The 21,889-nt window shown below is 39.2% G+C and overlaps 1 protein-coding gene across 5 annotated transcripts in view; it reads left to right on the plus strand.

The window, feature by feature from the left end:
- The window catches only part of IRF2 (interferon regulatory factor 2), a 94,273-nt gene that overhangs the window by 45,681 nt on the left and 26,703 nt on the right, over nt 1-21,889 (plus strand). For all 5 annotated transcript variants that reach the window (XM_077144512.1, XM_077144513.1, XM_077144514.1 and 2 more), the window contains exons 2-5: nt 240-332; nt 14,154-14,253; nt 14,987-15,160; nt 15,496-15,542. In XM_077144512.1, the coding sequence (XP_077000627.1) occupies nt 246-332; nt 14,154-14,253; nt 14,987-15,160; nt 15,496-15,542 (408 nt within the window). In that variant the 5' untranslated portion in view covers nt 240-245. The remainder of the gene's footprint in view (nt 1-239; nt 333-14,153; nt 14,254-14,986; nt 15,161-15,495; nt 15,543-21,889) is intronic.

Raw genomic sequence — 21,889 nt, forward strand, 5'->3', positions numbered from 1 at the left:
TTATGCCTGTCCAGGCTTCTTGTGGCTCCTCAAGAATGAAGTAGAAGATCAAGCAGGGACAGGAGCTCCAGGACAGAGCTCCTGAATACACTCCCCTGACCTGCCCATCCCCCCCACCAAGACACACACACAAAAGCTGAGTAATTCTGAGAAAGGGGCTAATAGGGAGGAGGAACTTGGTAGTTCAGAGTGGGACAGAAAGCACGAAAATGCCTAATGCGCTGCTTCTTCTGCCAAAGGGTACCATGCCTGTGGAAAGGATGCGAATGCGCCCGTGGCTGGAGGAACAGATAAACTCAAATACGATACCAGGGCTAAAGTGGCTCAACAAGGTAAGTGATTTGGGGTGGGAAAGAGGGAGATGGTGGGGGTGGGGGCAGGAATGGCTGTCCTGGCTTGAAAGCAAGTGCATGTAAGACTGCTAAGAGTGAAATTGCTCTTCACGTGCAAAATTGTATGCACCTTCACCACAAAGACCAACCAACCGAAAAGTGATCACGAAGACACTGGGTCATATAAAGGAAGACTTTTCTCAGACTGTAGCCTCAAACTTCAGTCAACAGTTTGAGCTCACCTTTGGGGTTTTGAATGACTATTCATGAGAAGATGCTTGCTGTGCTTTCCTTTTAACAACTCTTCCTGTCTTCATTCCCCAAATTCCTTCTCCTGGATTTCTAGGATTAGAGGCTGTAGAAACTTGAGGGTTGTATATAGGAAATGAAGTTCTCTATGCTAAGAGAACTCTGATTTTGTCCTTTATAAGCTCTTCTTTTCTTTATTATGAAAGCTTGTCTGCGTGCCCACCTGTCTGTCCTAAAAAAGAAATAGTATATCATGTCTAAACACCCCCTAACACACCCACACGTTTATATGTAATCTCAAAACTCTTAATTTAATCAATCTTAGCTGTTAGGGACAAATCAGAAAGAGATAGTGTATGTCAAAATACATTTTTAAAAAAAGTTAAAATATATGGTAATAATCAAGACAAACAACCAAGTAAAACGTATCATGCTCTTAGCCCAAGGGAGAATTTTTCCTCCCACTACCAGGAATAATTGTGATTTTTTTCTTACCAAATGTGTTTTTGTTCTTCTCTCCCTCCCTTTTCTTTTTAAGTCTTAAGGCTACAGTGAATAATTTAGCCAGTCAGGCTTCATTTTTGTTTCGGGCATGAGAATTTACAGGCAGATTGTGGTCTGCTTCTACCTACCAAGTGTGCAGGATATTGCAGCAGATATATATATATTGCTTCTGGCTTCATTTTTATCTTTTCAGATACCTCTATCTTCTTTAGTTCTTTTTAACTGGTCTACTTGTTTTTTATTGTATTTAAATGTATCTGTTTAAGTGAATCCTTTCCAAAACAAGGTGAGGTATGAAGTAATTAGAAATAACATAAATAAACCACATGCTCATTTCATGTAACTTGTCACATTTGTTAAGGTGTGAGGGTGTACATAAAAATAGAAATTTAAGCAAACAATGTATATTTCTAGGCTAAACAATGTATATTTCTGGGCTTGCTCTATCCATAGTGTTTTAGATTTGTCCCCTGTAATTAGTCTTTTCCCAAGGAAATAAACAAGAGACCAGGCTGCCCAGTTAAGAGGCCTACATATGGAGGTGTCGGGAAAGGGGGATGTTAGTAAAGGAGAGTTGGAGAGACATTAAGTAATAAATAATAAGTATAATAATAAAAATAATGAACGCTAATGTTAATTAAGTGCCAAGTAAGCACATCTAAGCAAGGTACATGCATTAACTCATGTAATCCCCACTTTGGGGTAAGGTTTGTTATTATTATTATTATTATTATTATTATTATTATTATTATTATTTGCATAGACAATAGAAATTTATTATCTCATAGTTCTGGAGGCTAGGAATCTGAAATCAAGGGGTTGGCGGGGCCATGCTTTTCTAAAAAAAATATTTTTATTGACAAATCTTCACACACATACATTCTATACATGGTATACAATCAGTGGCTCACAATATCATCACATAGTTGTGTATTCATCACCATGACCATTTTTTTAGAACATCTGCATCACTCCAGGAAAAAGAAATAAAAAGAAAAAGGAAAAATCTCCAACACATACCATACCCCTTACTCCTCCCTCTCATTGACCACCAGTATTTCTGTCTACACAATTTGTTTTACCCTTTGTCCCCCTTATTATTTATTTATTTTTTAACCATTTTTTTTTTTTTTACTCATCATAAGTACTTTTATTAATTTCATTTTACGGATTAGTAGACTGAGACACAGAGAGGTTAAGTAGGATTATCATTTATCGAACGAGATAGCGTTACTTGCTTTTAATTAAAATGTGAGGCTAATGTGAACATTCCTGAATTCTGAGGAGAAGCAAGTTGCTTGCTTTGTTTTTGCTGTTTTGTAAACACATCCACCAGTTGCAGTTGGCTTGGTGGCAGTAGAGGACACACAAGGTCACCATGCCGGCTCTGCCAAGTAGCTAGGGGCTTTCTGTAGTGGGTTGAATGGCAGCTCCCAAGAGATACGTGGACCTCCTAATCTCCAGTGCTGTGAATATGACAGTATTTGGAAAAAGGATCTCTCAGGTGTAATTAAGGATCTTGAGATGAGCTCATCCAGGATCATCTGGCGATGTGGGTGGGAATGTGGGGAGGGGGCTAAATCCAATGCCAAGAGTCCTGACAGAAGATGAAAAGAAGAAGGTCCTGTGAAGCCAGAGGCAGAGGTTAGAGTGAGGCTGCCACAAGCCAAGGACTGCCAGGGGCCATCAAAAACTGGAAGAGACAAAAAAGGATTTTCTTCCAGAGCCTTCGGAGGGAGCATGTCCTTGCCAAGAGCTGGATTTCAGACTTCTGGTCTCCAGAACTGTGAGAGAACCCATTCTGTTGTTGTAAGCTCCCCCAGTCTGTGGTACTTTGCTATAGCGGCCCTAGGAAACAAACACACCCTCTGAGGACAGGTCCTTACTGAACTTTCCACTTAGATGTCTTTTCTTCCATCCACTTTGTCCGTGGTTTTCTGATGTAGGACCAGAAGGGAAATGGATTCCTCTTAGTGCATCCAACCACTTAGGTCCTCTCAGGTTGCTCTTACCTGCTGAGCTTCCTTATCGACTCTTGGCTTGAAAGCTCTCTTCCTGAGGTACAGAGGGAAAAAAGAGTCCCCCCTATCTCCACCTCATCACCTTGCCTGGCTCCTCTAGGGCCCAACTGATGGGGCTGTAGCTGTGGGCCGTGTTTGCACATGAGGCTGTGCAGCCCCTGTCACCCCAGGCCTCCATTGGGTAGGGGCCTCTTGTCCCCATGGCCACACTCCAGGACATGTTTCCATAGGTTTCTGCCAAGTTGGGCTTACTTTTTCTAACTTATGCTTGTTGGCATCCATCTGTCCATCGAAGTCCTTAACTGGGAGCCTCATATTTTCTTCCCATTCATAAGCATTCTGCCTAGGAGTTGCTGTTTACATTTCGAATGGTTAGAGGTCAAAACAGTTCATTCCAAACTCATTTCTCCCACTGAAGACTGTTAGGAGTCTCAGAAGATGGACACGGTCGATGGGGCTGGATGATTCATCCATGGCTGAGTGGGAAAATTCAGAACGTGTTCATGCTCTAGGCAAAGGTGCCCACTGGAGGTGTCCCAGGCTGGAAGCCCACGAGGGCAACACATGGCTATCTTGACCCTGACAGCGAGCCTGAGGCCAGGACCCTGTCCTGGTGCTTAGGGGGCACTTGGTAAATGTTGTGCTGGCAGTAAGCCCACAGGGGCAGCCATTGGCTGGGGAGCAACGTCAGTGGCTGTTTTTTTTTTTGTTGTTGTTGTTCTCCTAAAATAAATTAGACTTATGAACACCAGCTTGCCACTTCTCACATTTCTCACTCAAATGGAGGGTCGAACAAACACATGGTGTCCTGAGTAAGAGACAAATAGGTGGCTAACCAATGCATTGACTTTGTTTCCATCTCCTACTTTCAACAAATTTGGAGGCGTGTGATGTCAGAAGGATCTTGTATTCCTCTGAAGGATGCGGGGGGAAGATTTGGCAAAGCAGCCTTAGAACAAGATGGCACAACTCACAGATAGGGTTTCAGCTGGTACTGTTTATTTGTTATGGTGGCTGTGTTGGGGTTTATTCTAGTATGTTTGAATAGTCGAGTGACAAGAAAGAGTAGTATAGCAAATACATCTACATCTAAATAACAATTTTTAACACTTGTTTCATCTTTGTGTTTGGGTGTGTGGGGGTGTGTGTAGCCTGGTGGTATTTTAAAATTAATCTGACAGTGTACATTTCTAAGAAAGAAAGACTTTTAAAAATGTATCTGCAATACCATTATCAACTGTAAAAAATATTAATTTTTAATATCAGTACTATATTGATGTTCAAGGACACCTTGGCCATTCCTCAGATATCTTTTTTTATTTTTAATATTTTTCTCAATAAAACTTACAAACATACAAACATCCCATACGTGGTGTACAATCAGTGGCTCACAATATCATCACATAATTGGTTATTCATCACCGTGATCATTTTTTTTAACATTTGCATCACTCCAGAAAAAGAAATAAGAAGGAAAAAAGTTATACTCCCATACCCCCTACCCCTTTCTCATTGACCACTAGTATTTCCAGCTACCCAATTTATTTTAACCTTTGTCTCCCTTATTATTTGTTTATTTTTTATCCATATTTTTTACTTTTCTTTTTTATCTTTTTTACAGTTGATTTGTTCAAATCAGAATCTAAAGACTGTCCACAGGTTGCGATTTGTTGTTGTGCTTCTAAGTCTCTTCTAATGGTGAATGGTACCCTTACCTATTTTTTTGCTTGTCATTGACTTGTTGAAGAGGTCAGATCCATTCTGGCTTTGTCCAAATGCTTCCTTGTGGTCTATTTCCTGGGCCATTTCTTGAGAAAGAAAAGAAACAGCACGTCAGGTTCATCATTTTCTCTTATAGCTCTGCTCAGTTCCCACTCTGGTCCTCGATGTGCTTATTGCATACTGGAGACCTACTTGGAGTCAGGCATGAAAGCCACTCTCCAAGCACAGGACATCATGGGGTAGTTCAGAGCCTTTCCTATTTCTTCATTTTGCAAGAAGTCTTGTATACTTGTAAAGCAGGCTATCTCTGAACAGGGTAAGGAATCAAAAACAAGCAAACAAACCAGCAAACTGATTGGTAAATCTTATAAAGAGGAAAGGAAAGAAGAGACAGAGGGACATAACTGAACCGGTTTCCATTTGAGGCAGGGTATGTTTGTCTTGCATTGTTCAAGATAATCTTAAGTGTTTTTCCCAGTTTATGCAGCTGTGATCTCTGCTGCCCTGAGATATGCCAAGTTCTGTACATATGTAAACATGAATGACTGTGGTACCTGGTTGGGGTCCTTTTGTACATGGTGTGGCTGGCCATTGTGTTGCAGAGGTGGCCACTCCAGGAATCTAAGCCATCTCTTAGTTTCCTCATTGCTAAAGCACATACCATGCAATGGATTGGTTCAACCATCGAAAATTTATTGGCTTACGATTTTGAGGCCAAGAGAAGTCCACATCAAGGCCAGCAGAAATCCACATTAAGGCAATGCTTTCTTCCTGATGACCGGGGTTCGGGGGCTGGCTGCTGGTGATCTTTGGTCCTAGGCTCCTTGTCACACCCCCCTAGTAGTGTGCTGGTGTCGCTGAGTCTGCACGAACATGACGACCCTGTCTCTGTTTCATGGAACATGGTTTTCTATGACCAGAATACTTCTAGTCAGAATCTCTTTCAGTTTTTAAATACATTTTCCCTTCTTTACCTCCCAACATTTTTTTTGAAGGTATCTTTGATATGTTTATAAGTAGTTTCTTCTTGTTTTTGAGACAGTATGAAAGACTAGTTAAAAGTGGGTTTTTAAACATATACCATTTTAACTGTTTTAAAGTGTGTGGTTCGGTCGCATTAAGTACATTCACATGGTTGGGCAACCATCACCTCTATTTGATTCCAGAGCTTTTTTATTAACCTCAAAGGAAGCCCTGTGCTCATTAAAGGTAACTTCCCAGTTCTTTCCCCTGGCAACCACTGATCTGCCTTTTGTTTCTATGGATTTGCCTATTCTGGATATTTCATATACATGGAATAATATAATATGTGACCTTTTGTGTCTGGTTTTTTTCATTTAGCAAAATGTTTTCAAGGTTCACCTATGTTGTAGTACATACCAGTAATTCATTCCTTTTAATGGCTGAATAATAGTCCATATGTATGGATATATCACATTTATTTATCCATTCATCAGTTGACATTGGGTTGTTTCCACCTTTTGGTTACTGTGACTAGAGATGCTGCAAACATTCAGTACGAGTTTTTGTTTGGACACTGTTTTCAATTCTTTTGAGTATCTACCTGAGAGTGGAATTGCTGGGTCATATGGTAACTCTTAAGTTTAAGTTACTGAGCAACTGCCAAACTTTTTTCCACAGAGGCTGCATGATTTTAAATTCCTACCAACAATGTATGAGGATTCTGATTTCTTCACCTTCTCATCAACAATTGTTATTTTCCTATCTCCCTCTCTCTCTCTTTCCTTTCTTTGCCATTCTAGTGGAGGTGAAGTAGTTTCATTATAGTTTCATTTGCATTTCCTTAACGACTGATGTTGGGCAACTTTTCATGTGCTAATTGGCCATTTGTATAACTTCTTTGAAGAAATATCTATTCAAGTCCTTTGCCCCAGTTTTAATTGGGTTATTTTTCTTTTTGCTGTTGAGTTGCATAGGTTCTGTGTGTATTCTGGATTATAGACTCTTATCAGATATGTGATGTGAAAATATTTTCCCCATTCTACGCATTGCCTTTTCATTCCCTGGATAATGTCACTGATACACAAACATTCTAAATTTTGATGGAGTTCGATGTATCTGGGTTTTTCTTTGGTTGCTTGTGTGTTTGGTGTTGTGTCTAAGAAACCATTGTCAAATCCAGGGTCATGAGATTTATCCCTGTCTCTTCTAAGATTTTTGCAACTTTAGTTCTTATATTTAGGTTTTGACCTATTTTGAGTTACTTTTAGTATATTGTGTGAGGTAAGAGCCCAACTTGATTCTTTTGCTTGTGGTTATCTTATTGTCCTAGACCATTTGTTGAAAAGACTATTTTTTCACCTCGATGGTCTTCACACTCTTGTCAAAAATCAGTTGACTATAAATGTGTAGGTTTATTTCTGGGCTCTCGGTTCTATTCCATTGATCTGTATGTCTGATTTTGTGCCAGTACTTCCCTGTTTTTATTATTATTGCTTTGCAGTAAGTTTTGAAATTGGAAAGTGTGAATTCTCCTATTTTGTTCTTCTTTTCAGGATTGTTTTGTCTGTTCTAGGTCCCTTGAAATTCCATGTGAACTTCACAACCAGCTTATTGATTTCTACAAAGAAGACAGCTGGGATTCTAACAGGGATGGTATTCAATCTGTAGATCAGTTTGGGGAGTTACTGCTATAATGTCAAACTTTCTGATCCATGAACATGGGATGTTTTTCCAATTATTTAGATGGTCTTCAATTTCTTTCAGCAGTGCTTTGTAATTTTCAGCGTATAAGTTTTGTACTTCTTCTGTTAAATTTATTCTTAAGTATATTATTTTTTTTTGATGCTCTGGTAAATAGAATTGTTTTCTTAGTTTCCTTTTGAGATTTTTCATGGCAAATGTATAGAAATACAATTGATTTTTTTATCGTGATCTTGCATCTTGCAACCTAGTTGAATTCACTTATTCACTACTACTTCTAGTAGTATTTTAGTGAGTTCCTTAGGATTTTCGAAATATAAGATCTGTTACCTGCCAATAGAGATAATTCTACTTCTTCCTTTTAATCTTGATGCCTTTTATTTCTTTTCTTGCATAACTGCCATGGCTAGAACCTACAGCACAATGTGAAATAGGAGTGGCAGAAGTGAACAACTTTGTCTTGTTCCTAATCTTAGGGGTAATGGTCTTTCACCATTAAGTGTGATGTGAGCTGTGGGTTTTTCATGAATATCCTTTATCAGGTTGAGGAAGTGCCACTCTATTTCTAGTTTGGTGAGTACCTTATCATGAAAGGGTGTCTGATTTTGTCAAATGCCTTGTCTGTGTCTATTGAGATGTCCCATGTGATTTTTGTTTTTAATTCTATTGCTATGATATATTACATTAATTGACTTTCAGAATTTAAACCAATCCTGTCTGTCAGGGATAAATCCCATTTGGTCATGGTGTATAATTTTTTTTATAAGCTGTTGGATTCAGTGTGCTAATACTTTGTCAAGGATTTTTACATCCATGTTCATAAGAGATAATGATCTGTAGTTTTCTTTTTCGTGATGTCCTTGTCTGGTTTTAGTATCGAGGTAAAATTGGCTTCATGAAATGAGTTCATTATTAACTAACTTTTAAATTTCCCCTTAAAACAGTTTTTGGGAAACTCTTAAGTATTCTGAAATATTTTTAGTTCAGGCTTTGTGATTGGTTGTGGGAAATGTTCTTACCTCTTTTATTTTCTTTGGAACAGTTTGTGAAGAATAGGTATTAATTCTTCTTTAAATATTTGATAGAATTCAGTGGTGAGGTTGTCTGAATCTAGGCTTTTTAGTGGGTAATTTAAAAAAAATTTTTAAGTGTTTTATTTTTAAATGCTTTCAAACTTGCAGGACAGTTACAAAAATAATACATCCTGAAACAGAGAACTCCAACATATTCCTATCCTCCCAGAAACCCAGTGCACAAATTTGCAACATTTGCTCTATCATTCTATCTATCCATCAATTTCTCAATTCATTTATCTGTTTATTCATATATATATATGTCTATTTATCAATCCACTTTCTGAACACTTGAGTGTAGGTTGTATACATCCTTGGACACTTAATACTGCCATGTACATTTCTTAAGAACAAGGATAGTCACTTATATGTCCACCTTAAGTACAGTTTTCAAGTTCAAGAAATTTAACATTGATAGAGTTTACAGTCTGTATTCCAATTTTTCCTTTGTCACAATAATGTCCGTTTAAGCCTTCTCTCCTCCCTCGTTTGATCTGATGTTGCTTTTAATTGACATTGCCTCTGTAGTTACTCTCTTTTTTTTTTAATTGTGGGAACATATATACAACATAAACTTTCCCATCTCAGCCACTCCCAAGCATACCATTCAGTGGAATTAATCACATTCACAATATTGCGGTACCCTCACCACATTCCAATTATAAAATTATTCCATCTCCCCAAATAGAAATCCTAGACCATTATGCATTAAGTCCCCTTTGTCCCTCCCACTAGACTGGCAATCTCTACTCTAATTTCTGTCTCTGTGAGCTTGCATATTCTCCAATATTTTCTTCAGAGTTACCATGGAGCTTAAATTTAACACTCTAAATCTATAGTCATCTTGTTTGTTTTGATACCAACTTAACGTCAACAGTATACACAAACTGTGCTCTTATAACCCTCTGTCTTGCCACCTTTATGTAGCTCTTGTCATAAATTACATGTTTACACATTATGAGTCCCAACCCATTGATTTATAGTGACATTTTAGACATTGGCCCTTTAGATCCTGAAAGAAGTAAGAAGTGGAGTTACAAACCAAAAATACAATTCTACTGACATTTATGTTCACCCATGTTGTTACCCTTACTGGATATCTTTATATCTTCATGCATCTTCGATACGTTTTCTATTGTCCTTTCCTTTCAACTCTCTTCTACGGCCAGTCTAGTGGTGATAAACTCTCTCAACTTCTGTTTATGTGGGAATGTCTTTATTCACCCCCTATTTTTGAAAGACAGTTTTGCCAGGTGCAGAATTCTTGGCAAATTTTTTGCATTCACCACTTTAAATATGTCTTCCCACTGCCTTCTTGCTTCCATAGTTTCTGATGAGAAATCAGAACTTAATTTTATTGAGGCTGTACTGTACATGACGTATAGCTTCTCTCCTATAGCTTTCAGAATTATCTCTGGCTTTTGGACAGCTTGGCTATAACATACTGTAATGTGGGTCTATTTTGGTTTTTCCTGTTTTGAGTTTGTGGAGCAACTTGGATGTGTACATTCATTTCCTGTAAGTTTGGAAAGTTTTCAGCCATTATTTCTTTGAATATTCTCTTGCTGTCTCTTCTCTTTCCCTTCTGAGATTCCCACAGTGTGTATATTGGCACACTTGATAGTGTCCCACAGGTTCCTCAGACACTCTTAGCTTTTCTTCATTCTTTCTTTTTTTCTGACCCTGAGACTGAATAATTTCAGTTACCTAATCTTCAAGTTCTCTGATTCTTTCTTCTGCCATCTCCAGTCTGTTATTAAACCCCTCTGGACATTTTAAATTTCTGTTACTGTGGTCTTCAGCTCTTTTTGATTCCTTTCCATAATTTCCATCTCTCTGTGGATACTCTCTTTGTGTTCCTCTATTGTTTTCCTGATTTCTTTTAATTTTTGTCCATGTTTTCCTATAAGTCTGTGGATATTTAGAACCATATTTTTAAAATCTTGGTCCAATGTATCCCAAGTCTGATCCTTCTCATTAATGGTTTCTAGTGCTTTAATCTTCTCCTTTGCCTGGGCCATTGCTCTGTTTCTTTGTATGTTTTATATATTTTTTTGTTGTTGAAATCTGGGCACTTTGATATTTTGATGATGTGTTGTTAATGGAATTTAGACTCTAAGACCTCTGTGCCTTAAGCTTGTATCTGGGTAGTATTATGGTAGAACTTTTTCATTGATTGCCGGGAGCCAACAAGAAAGAAAGAAAAGAAACATCTTTTCTAGTCTTTGCAGCTTGACCTGTGAGAGTCCACTTCTTAAGGCCCTTCCAGCACAGTGAGGTTCTAGGAAAGCTCATGGAGGCCTCCCTGCTCTTTTCTGTGTGTTTTGGGAGGATACGCCTGTGATTCTAGGAAGTCCCGCTTTTACTCAGATATGAATGTCTCTTCTCTGGAAAACAGTTTTCTCATATTTCCAGGCATTGCACTGTATGTCCTACAGCCACCAACCCTTGCCCCAGGGAGCACAGACTTGACTGCTCTCCCTTAGCATTCTGTAGGAGAATTCTGTGGGCCACCATGTACATACAGGGCAAATTCCCTCAGGCCCTCAGGCCACTACCAGACCAATTAGGCCAGGCATCTGAGCTCCCAGTAAGTGCACAAGGGTAACTCTGCCCTTCAGAACCAGGACCAGGTATTCGCATTGGGAGCATGGGTAGGTGGTGTATCAGGCTGGTGAGAAGTTGGGAAGGGACCAGCCAGAGTGCCAAGAGGTCCTTCTGCTTTTAAGTGGCCTGTTGTCTTGATTTGGAATTCTTTCTCTAACTGCAGTCCTTAACTGTTTTCTGGAGCTTTGAGAAAGATGTTTCTGCCAGTTGTTGGTGTTTGTTCAAAGTTTCTGTAGGCGGACAGAACCCTTACTCTACCATGTTGACCTGGGCGGGGCCTGTGGGTAGTTTTTTGATTATTGATTCAATATATTCAGTTGTTTTGGGTCTATTCAGATTGTCTACTTATTCTTGATTCAGTTTCAGCAGCTTGTGTCTTTCTAGGACTTTATTCATATCACCTACATTATCATTTGTTGGGTACAGTTGTTAATAGTGTTCTTTATAATCCTTTTAATTTTTGTTAGTTTGATTGTAACGTGCCCTCTTTCATTTCTGATTCTAGTAAGTTGAGTTTTAGCAATGTGTTTTTTTTATCATGTGTTTTTATTTTTTAATTTGTTTTCTTTTCTTTTTATTTTTGGATGCATGGACCAGGAAATGAATTTATCAATGTGTTTTTAAACGGGCTTATTTTGGGGAGTTTTAGAGTACATGTTTTATGGTTGACCACAAAAAGATAGCACTACATTAAGAGATGATCAGAAGAAAGTGGATTTGTAAATACTTTAACTTTCTACATTTATACTGGAAATGAGTATTATTATTCATTTTATTTAACAATGATTATACCCTGAGTGTTTCTAAGAAGGATGGAAATAGTGGATATTGCTAGAATCCATTGCTTTTGTGGCTTGGTTTCTGTGAGACTAGATTTGGTAATGTGTTTGGGGTGTGTGTGTGTGTGTGTGTGTGTGTGTGTGCAAATCCTTATAAAATACCCTTATAGGTATTACTTTGTGACTTAAAGTAAAACTACAACAGTAAATTCTTAAGGCTTCTTCTCTTTTTCTAAGCATATAGTTTTTAGATTTTGGGTTGTGCACTTCAGGATAAGTCACTAAAATAAATTCTTTGTTTATCCATTTTTATTTGTTTTCATGTGAATATCAACACTGTAAGTAATTTTTAACAGTCTTAGTCACATACCATATAATCCATCCTAAGTGTGCAATCAGTGATATAATCACAGTTACGTATTCGCCACCACAATCTATGTAAGAATATTCCCAATTCTTCCAAAGAGGAAAGAAAAAAAATCCCATACCCCCCTCCCTTATATCCTCTTATAATTGTCATTTAGCCTATATATAGAGCCTTTGTTACACTTAATGAAAGGATATTACAATGTTATTGTTAACTAGAGACCTTAGTTTGCATTAGTTGCATTTTTAAAGTAATTTTTCTCTCTGATTTTCACCTACCTTAAGAAATAAAATTTCACCCAGCCCTTTCTGATCATTGCCTTTTTGAAAATGGCTAAACTGAAACTCTGTTTTCTCTTTGGATGATACAGAATAAACAAAGAGTCATTTATGAAAAAAAAAAACTCACTTTCAGTTCCTCTTGGTTAACTGACTTTTAAATACAATAGAATCTTCCCTTTAAACAGTTTTTGGGAAACTCTCAAGTGGTTCTGAAACGGTTTTAGTTCATGCAGCTGGTTCTGTGGGGGGGCCCTGAGCTCCTTTTGAGCTAGCTGGGACCCTTTCTATATTTCATTGTGTGAGGCCAAAGTGGTGGAAAATCCCTACTGACATTTTCTTTCCTTCGCTAGTGAATTGTAGAGGCGGCCCCCATACCTAGCAATTATTAGATCTTCCTTGAGAGTGTAAAAAAACCAAACCACACCATACAGTTTCCTGGACGTTACCTCCTCCAGAATTTAAGTCCTGTCCTCTGACAGGGAATCTTTTAAATCCAGAAGCTTCCCAGGTGTGTCGAGAGACAAGCTGTTGTGATGACGTAATTGAATGTGGGATTATGTGACCTCGGTTTTGAATCTAGACTCTTAGTCCCCTGTGTCCCTCAGCTCAATAATTTAATTCTGTTCCTCAATTTCCACATTGATAAAATGGAAATATTAGCACAGACTTAACTTAGGTGGTTGCTAGAAACAAACACGAAAGCCATATGGACTTGCTTAGTCAAACCTAAAGTAACACAGCACATCAGTAACTGCTGGTGGAACATGGTTTCACAAACATAGTTTTACTATGAGTAGGACTTTATTTCCAAAGCATTGGTTTCTAATCATGTGTTTGTCAGGGTCACTTTAAGCAAATTTAATTTACCTCTTGGGCTCTCAGAGAGAGAGACTGATAGAAGAAGGATTGTACTTGAGGACCTTTTCTCCAGAAAAGGAGTGTCATCTCCACATACGCTGTCCATCTTTGTCTGAAAATTTTTCTGTTTCCTACAGGACAGTAGACACATAGTGATTAAACATTGGATTTCTAGTTCTGTTAACTACGCCAAGCAGATTGTGATATTTGGCCTGTGTGACAGTGACCTCAGATAACCCCAGCTTCCCTTTAGCACCACAAATGAGTGTTATTTTGGAAAGTTACCTAATTTTTATTCACCCAAGGCAGCTGCAGTTCCTATATACCAAGTGACAGGATTAAATTGTAAGAATAAGCATGAAGGGTTGTACTCAGTTGCCAGTTATAGGTAGTACTATAAAAGAGAAGAGGCGCAGATAATGGAAAACGTTGACATTTCCCAGATGATCAGCATTCACCTTGGTTGGACCGTGTCCCACTCTCGCAGGCACTACCCGACTCTGCATCTCACCTGAGATAGACTCTTGAGATTCGGGGCTCAGCTTGATTCACTGTAGAAGTTGTTGCAGACAGTGAGCTGATCTAGTGATCCTTAGTGGGGAGTCTTACTATTTAGAACTTAAGAGCCGTCTGCCTTGGTAAACTGAAACTCATGGCTGCAGTTCTTTGCTGTTGTGTTTTGTTTTCTTTTTCCAGGAAAAGAAGATTTTTCAGATCCCCTGGATGCATGCGGCTAGACACGGGTGGGATGTGGAAAAAGATGCTCCCCTGTTTAGAAACTGGGCCATCCATACAGGTATTAGAAACCCCTGCAGTGTATATAGAGGCAGTTTTGTTTTCATTACACATATAAAATCTCTTGGCTTGTGGCCTCATGAAAAGAGCTCTGCAAAACTCTGTGACTTGTCCTTTAGTACACTGAGGACACATGGGGTACAAACCTCACCACTGAAGAACAGTGTTCCTCTCGTCCTGTAGACTCTCAAGCTTTAGATCTCCCATAAATGTGGCATTTGATAAATTCTCCACATGTGTTCCGGAGAACTGCAAAACTCATTTGTCCTGGAGGTATAAACACGGGTCGACTTTGTCTCCCAAAATGGTAGTCAGAAAGATATTTATTACAAAATTTAAGTAAGCAGTTGCTTACTAGAATGATTTAATATTGGAGGTTCAGGAGAAAAAAAAGAAATACGAAGTTACTTTTGCTCATTGGCCTTACAGCCTTCTCTACCACTTACTTACCTATCTCCATTCTGCCACCATCATGATTTTCTGTCAAGCTGTTCATTATAATCAGGATGAACAATTTGTCTTGGTTTGCCCAGAACTGGCTGGGTTTTAAAACTAAATTCCAGTATCCTGAGACCCTCCTTAGTTCCAGACGAACTGAGACATTTGGTCACTTTAGGTATATCCTGGAATGAAAAGCTTTCTGTGTGCCACCTGACCTGCAATTCTGTTTCAAGAAATCCTTATTCTGTATCTGAACTTCTCCTCTTGTTCTTAATCTCTCACTATTTTGTTAGGAAAGCATCAACCAGGAGTAGATAAACCTGATCCAAAAACATGGAAGGCAAATTTTCGATGTGCCATGAACTCCTTGCCTGATATTGAAGAAGTCAAGGATAAAAGTATAAAGAAGGGAAACAATGCCTTCAGAGTGTACCGGATGTTGCCCTTATCTGAACGACCTAAGAAAGGTAGATGAAGATATTTACTGGCTAAAAAATTGATCACTTAATATATATATTATAGTAACCCCTTGATTTCTTTATTTCCACATCTGTAGTCCCTCCAAAGGTAAAACCCCTCTACTGTTTGTGGTAATTCTCCCCTTACCTTTCTGACAGAAAAAAAACTTTCTGGTCACAAAAAGTAGTAAAAGAAACATTTGGAGTTTTAACTATGAACAGACTAAAGCAACAGGTTCCTCGAGAACTGCAGAAGCAATTTAACTTAGGAGAAATGTTTCTTTGTGTGTCCTTCGTGAATTAATCCAGAATTATTATTTTTGTTGTTGTTGTTGTTGCCACAGGAAAGAAACCAAAGACAGAAAAAGAAGATAGAGTTAAGCACATCAAGGTAATCTTTGGTTGCTCAGAGAGAAGGGCCGAAGTTCTGACTTTATTAATGATTCATGTTCTGTTTCTTAATAACAAGAAATATGATCTCCGTGAAGCATGCAATCTTCTTTTGCTAGTTTGATTTATGTGCTTTACATGTTTCCTCTTTAGCATGCAACCATTTGGTGGTGGTTGTGTATATATTCCTTGCTTTAATCCAATTTCACTGAGAAATTTATGAATGAAGTCACACATTCAAACTGAGCTGTGTATCTCAAGCTGCCATCTGGTCTCCACGAGTTTTGGCAGCTGGTCACTTAGTTCCAGCTAAGTTCCAGCTAAGTTCCAGCTAATGTCTGATAATATTAAGTATAATTTCAGCCTTTTAAATATATGTTAATATATGTCAAATATTATATACTTGTATTAGGATATATCAAATGTATTTCATATCTACTAAGTATATGCATTGGCCGACTGTTAGAATTGGGACACAGTCGTCAGTCAGCTCAGGCACTCTGTTTGTGTGGTTCTCAGTTGTTTTTTCTCCACTTTAGAACCAACTCTCACATCTCCCAAGGGTTTTCCTTAAGGAAGATGTATGTGTGTGTTTGTGTGACCACTGCAGTAGTGTATGTATACTGAACTTCCCCTGCAGTTCATTCTTGCTCAGCCCTGGTTTTAATTCTGGCTCAGCCCTGGTGGATTGAAAATCTTTGGGCCACAGATTGTGTAGCCTTTGCTAAATAGCGAGAGGATGGCCAACTTAGCCATTCACAACTGGAGTAGAACCTCAGTTGCTAAGCAAGAGGCAGATGTCGCTATCACAGAGCTGTGGACAGCCAGAGATAATCTATTCAGTGACCTCAGTTGAGATGAAGAAATTGTGGCTCAAGACAGTTGGGTGACATGCTCCCAAGGTCACACAGTAACATAGCACTGAGCTCGAGTGAGATGCCAAATATTCTGATTTTAGTCTGGAATAACTGTTGAAGGGGAAACCAGATTGTCCAGACAACACAATATTTTTAAACGGTCATTCAAATCACTAGTTGAAGTAATGGGAAAAGATACAAAATAGTTTACTCTAGATGTAAAGTTAGATTTGTTTGATTTTGAGGAAAAACAGATAAATTGCCAAAATTTTAGGGCTCTTTACCCTGATGATGGAAAATTTTAGTAGTGATACTTCTGGTTTCACTTTCAGTATTTTTAGATTGGGACTTATTTTAAATATGACACCATATGAAGGGCTAAGTTTTTAAAACTTTTTATTGTGGAAAATTTTTATACACATAGGAAGGCGACAAATGAGTATAATTTACCCCAAGGACCATTGCTCCAATTTCAACATTAATCAGCTCATAACCGATGTTGTTTTGTTAAGTATCTCCATCCACTTTCTCACCCACTTCCCCACCTCCAATATGAAATTGCTCATATTCAACCACTTTTCTTGACTTAGAACAGTAAGTTCACCTCAATATTTTGAAGCAAATTCCAAGCATCACATTGTTTCTTCCAAAACTATTTCAGTATATATCTTGAAAAGATGAATGCAAGTTAGAAATACTGTGGTATCATTGTTATATCTGAAAAATTATCAGAAATTCCTCAGTGTCATCGAATATCCAGTGTTCAGATTTCCAGATGTCTCATAAACATTCCCACGATTGGATAGTTTGTTTATTTGAATCAGGATCTAGATGAGGTCTAAATGCTGTGATTTTTGGTCACGTCTTTAAGTTTTTTTACCCTGTAGGTATCTCCTTTGTCGTTTAAAAATATATTATTTTTCATTGAGAAACTTAGATGTCAGTCCTGTCAGGTTTCCCATGGTTGGGATATTTTTAAGGCCTACTTTTTGATTAGTGTTGTTTTATCAGGAAAGCATAACTTCCCCTCAAATATGGGACTTTGAAGAATTTGCTAGTCTTAAGTGTAATTGCATCAAATTAGGTATTATTTTCACAGCATCTAGTTCAGTGCCTGGCACATAACAAGTAGTTAATACATATTTAATCACTGAATAGAGGCATCCATATTTGTTAATGAATACATACATCAATAAAAATAATTTCTGGGGTGGGAGTGGAGGATTTGCATTAGAATACAGATTTCATTAATAATGGCAGCTAATGGAGTCACAGATGTTCATTTTTAACAAACATTGCTAGCATGCCCACTGTATTTTATCAAATGTCAGGTGCCTACAATTATAAGATGCACCAATTTGTTATGAATTACTAGGGATGAAAAGCAGCTTCCTATGAAACCATGACACGTAACGGATTCGGGGCGGTGGGAATGAGAGGAAACGTGCTTCTGAGAGTTGCAGACACATGGCTGTCACGCAGGCCAAGTATATCTGCGATCATGGTGGCATTGGCAGGGTTGCCTTGCAAATGAGCAAGTTGTGGAAGGTGCAGCTTCCACAGCTGGGGGGGATTTGGCTGGGGTGACTCAGCAAGTGGATGCGAGGTCACCACTCAGGTACAACCGTGCAAGACAATGCGAAAGTCCTTAAGCGGTGAAAATAGGATTTATCCTTTAGAGGGCTGTTGCTCCTACAGCAGAAGGCAGGTGATTCATCCAAATGAGCCAAGCCTAACTTTTGGAATTTTAATGTACTTGCTTCCATCCATGCAACAGTGCCTGGGTAAGGCCAGTGAGCTTCCCACGTGTTGTGGCTCACGGCAGCTGAAGTCATAGTGTTGACTTAATATTTCTGCAGAATATTTCAAAAGTTAATTCCCCAGATTGTCTGGAATTGTGTGGTCACACAGCCTTATCCTTACTGACTGACTAATACACTACTTAAAAAAAAATTTTTTTGGGGGGGTACGTGGTCTGGGAATCGAACCTGGGTCTCCCACATGGAAGGCAGACATTCTAACCCCTGAACTACCCATGCACCCAGTACATTACTTTTTGTTGCATGCCAAAGCACCTACACCCCAAGTTAATAAGCCCTGTGCAAGTAAGTCAATGTAAATACTAGCTAAGTTTCTCCCACTGGGAAAATGTGTCTTATGTGCAGTAACTAGGGTATGAAAATTCACTGTTTAAGTTGAATTGAAGTTCTTAGAATCAAACTGAAGCATTAACTAGCAGTGTTTAGGACCTGCAGGCTGAGTGTCAGGAATTTTCTTGGATCAGTCAGGTGATTTGTCTCCATGCCATATAGTCTGCCCAGCAGACGCTTCCTGTCAGATTGGGAGACCAAGGCCACTGGCCGTGTGGTTGGTGCAGAAATGCTGTCTTGGCATTCTCGGATGTTATCTTTGTGAGTAGATCCTGTATTCTTAGTGGGGAGAGTTTTCCTTGAACGTGTGGAAGTACCCAGTTATCTGAGGAAGTCAGAACAAAGAATGCAACGGTGGTCAATACTAGATTGTCCATCACCCATGCATGTATGTGTTTCAAAATATACCATGCATGCTCTGTGGGAATCCAGCAAGGCCAATATCAGTAAGGAGAGAAGAGGGTAAAATGGAGGGGCAGTAGCTCACAATTCTGAACGCCTACCAAGCTCTAAGGTATAATTATTAGCTCATTTAGTTCTCCTTGTGCGGGAAGGTTCTCTCCCTCTTGCATAAGAGGAAGCAGAGGCATGGAATCATTTGCCCAAAGTTGTACTGCTTTGTGGAGCTGGGATTTGAATCCAGGCCAGTCCAGCTCCAGAACCCACAGTCTCTTGCCCTGTCTAGTGCCTCTCAGCCTTGGAAGGTGGCTAGGGTAGAAAGGTGGCCATTCCTTTTCAACACGAAAAAGCTAGAGTAGGCATAGCCTAAAGATCCCTAAAGATTGGGAGAAGGATCAAAGAAGAAGGAGGAGTTATAGCACACAAGATAGGATTTAACAGATGAGTGTGATGCTGCATCATTATATTGATATTTCTTTTAGTCCTCAGTGTTTTGGAAAAACCTGAAATAGTGGAACAGTAACCCATCACAGACTTTGAAATCTGCTTAGTAACCACTTGTTAAAATGTACTTTGAAAATTATTGCTTTTTTTAAGTGTGTATGTATATATATAATGTTATACTTCACAATAAAAAAACATTTAAAAAGAAAAAAGGTGGTCATTCCCCAACTCTAGGGGCACTGTGAATGAGGCATGGACTTCAGGGTCACTGTTTGGTCTTCACTGGACAAGTTAGGAAACTGATTTAATTAGAATAGCTTTTCTGTGTGGAAACAGCAGGAGATAAAGACATGTAGGTAGGGTGGCCCTGGCCTATACATTAGTACTTCCTGCCTCATTGGGGTGTTTGCAGATGGGGACTGCAGGCTTTCAAGCTATCAGGTGCCTCCAGGTCAGCACGTTGGTGTTATGATGGAAAATGTAATTGTGGAGGGTCTCTAAGGTTACTCGGTAAAGAGCAGGCCGGGTTTGTATTGGTTCTGAACGCACAGCTGTGGGGAGAAATTGGAAAGCCGGCATTGGTTCAGCAGAACTTTCTAACGGTGAGATGAACAGAATTAAAAAAAAAAAAAACCGGCAAGCTTCCTATCACTGTTGAAAGGCAGGCCAGATGGCTACCTGTCAGGGCTGTTATGGAATGATCCCTGTGTGTTGGAAGAGTCTTCAGCTTTGAGACTTTAATCAGGTGAAAACACATGCCAGTGACTGACTTGAAAAACCGATAAAATCAGAGCTGCCCTGGGTGAAACAGGCTCCCGGGCTTGCCCTGCCTGCTGTTTCCTCTGCCTCTTCTGTGGCTTTTGAGGGGACTGGTCAGGGCACAGTTTAAAAACCAATCAGCCCAGTAGCCTCTATGGATGATTTTGTGAACGAAGGCACAGTTGACCTCCTGGGAGCACATCTGGAGCATGATGGGATTGATATTGAAGGGAGGACTTTCTCACAGTGACAGGGAGAAAGAGATGAGTGGGAAGAAACATTTCTTCTGAGAATGGAAGAGGATATGGCAGATGAAAATAGGAGTGGGCCAAAGAGAAGGGCCTGAGTTTTCAAATCTCAGAGAGGGCAGTGTTAGTAAGGGAACTTATTGTGTGGAGAAGAGGGCGAGTTTAACTTTTAAAATTTTTGACAGGACAGAGAGCTGTCTCAAGCAGATGTTGGGTAGAAGGTTGGATCTAAGAGCTATGGAGCTTGGTGTGCTCCTTTACTCAAGAATGTCATGCGGTAAGCCAGGACTCAGCATCAAGAGATTGAGAAAGCCTTCTTGACCAAAAAGGGGAAGAGACAAATGAGACAAAATAAAGTTTCAGTGGCTGAGAGATTTCAAACAGATTCAAGAGGTTATTGGAGATTATTCTTATGCATTATATAGATATCCCTTTTTAGGTTATGGTATATTGGAGTGGCTGGAAGGAAGTACCTGAAACTGCTGAGCTGTGTTCCAGTAGCCTAGATTCTTTTTTATTGTATAGAGATATGATGTTTACAATGTGACTGTGTGATTGTGAGAAACTTGTGTCTGATACTCCTTATATCCAGAGTATGGACAGATGAGTTAAAAGTAAACAAGTAAATAATTGTGGGGGGAAGGGTAAAATAAATTGGGTAGCTGGAAATACTGGTAGTCAACGAGAGGAAGGGGTACGGTGTACAGTATGTGTGAGTTTTTTTCTTTTTATTTCTTATTCTGGAGTGATGCAAATGTTCTAAGAAATGATCATGGTGATGAATACACAACTAAGTGATGAGATTGTGAGCCATAGACTGTACATCATATACAGAAAGTATGTGTGTCAAGATTTTTCTTAATAAAAATATTTAAAAAAAAAAAAAAAGAATGCTATCCAAGGCCTTGAAATCAGATGCCTTCTCCAAGAGAGAAGCTATATGAGATAGAGACAAAGACTCAAGGAAAAGAGAAAGAGAAATGGGAGCCTAGAGAAAAGTCAAAATGGAAGTTCCAGTGGGAAGAGGAGTCAGGAATGAAGATGGCCTCGTGCTAAAGAAGGTAAGGAAGTAAGGTGTTTTTAGGATTAGGTTTCTTCTGTACTCAAAATCAAGTCTTCTTTACCTCAATTGTGTAGTATCAGTCCAATTTCCCCTTGAAAATCAGGATGAGGAGCCCAAGTGGATGGGTGGGTGGAAAGTCTTAGCTTCCGGTTCCCTGGAATCATTGTTGTGTTTCTTAGCGGAAGCATTCCTCGTTTTGGAAACATGACCTGCTGTAGACTAGTAGAGCTTAAGTTTGTAGGGACAGAGAGCAGCATCTTTTCTGGTCGGTCACTAGGAGTGATGGTGAGTGGTGCCCGTCTCACTTCTACTCATGGATTCCTGGATCCATGGGAGAAGGGCACCATAGAGTGGATGTGGATTTAGAACATGCACAGCCTCCTGGAGAACACTGTCTCAACCCTGCAGGGTGTTGCCACCCAGTTGGC

Source organism: Tamandua tetradactyla, chromosome 26, assembly GCF_023851605.1.
Source record: "Tamandua tetradactyla isolate mTamTet1 chromosome 26, mTamTet1.pri, whole genome shotgun sequence".
Lineage (NCBI taxonomy): Eukaryota > Metazoa > Chordata > Mammalia > Pilosa > Myrmecophagidae > Tamandua > Tamandua tetradactyla.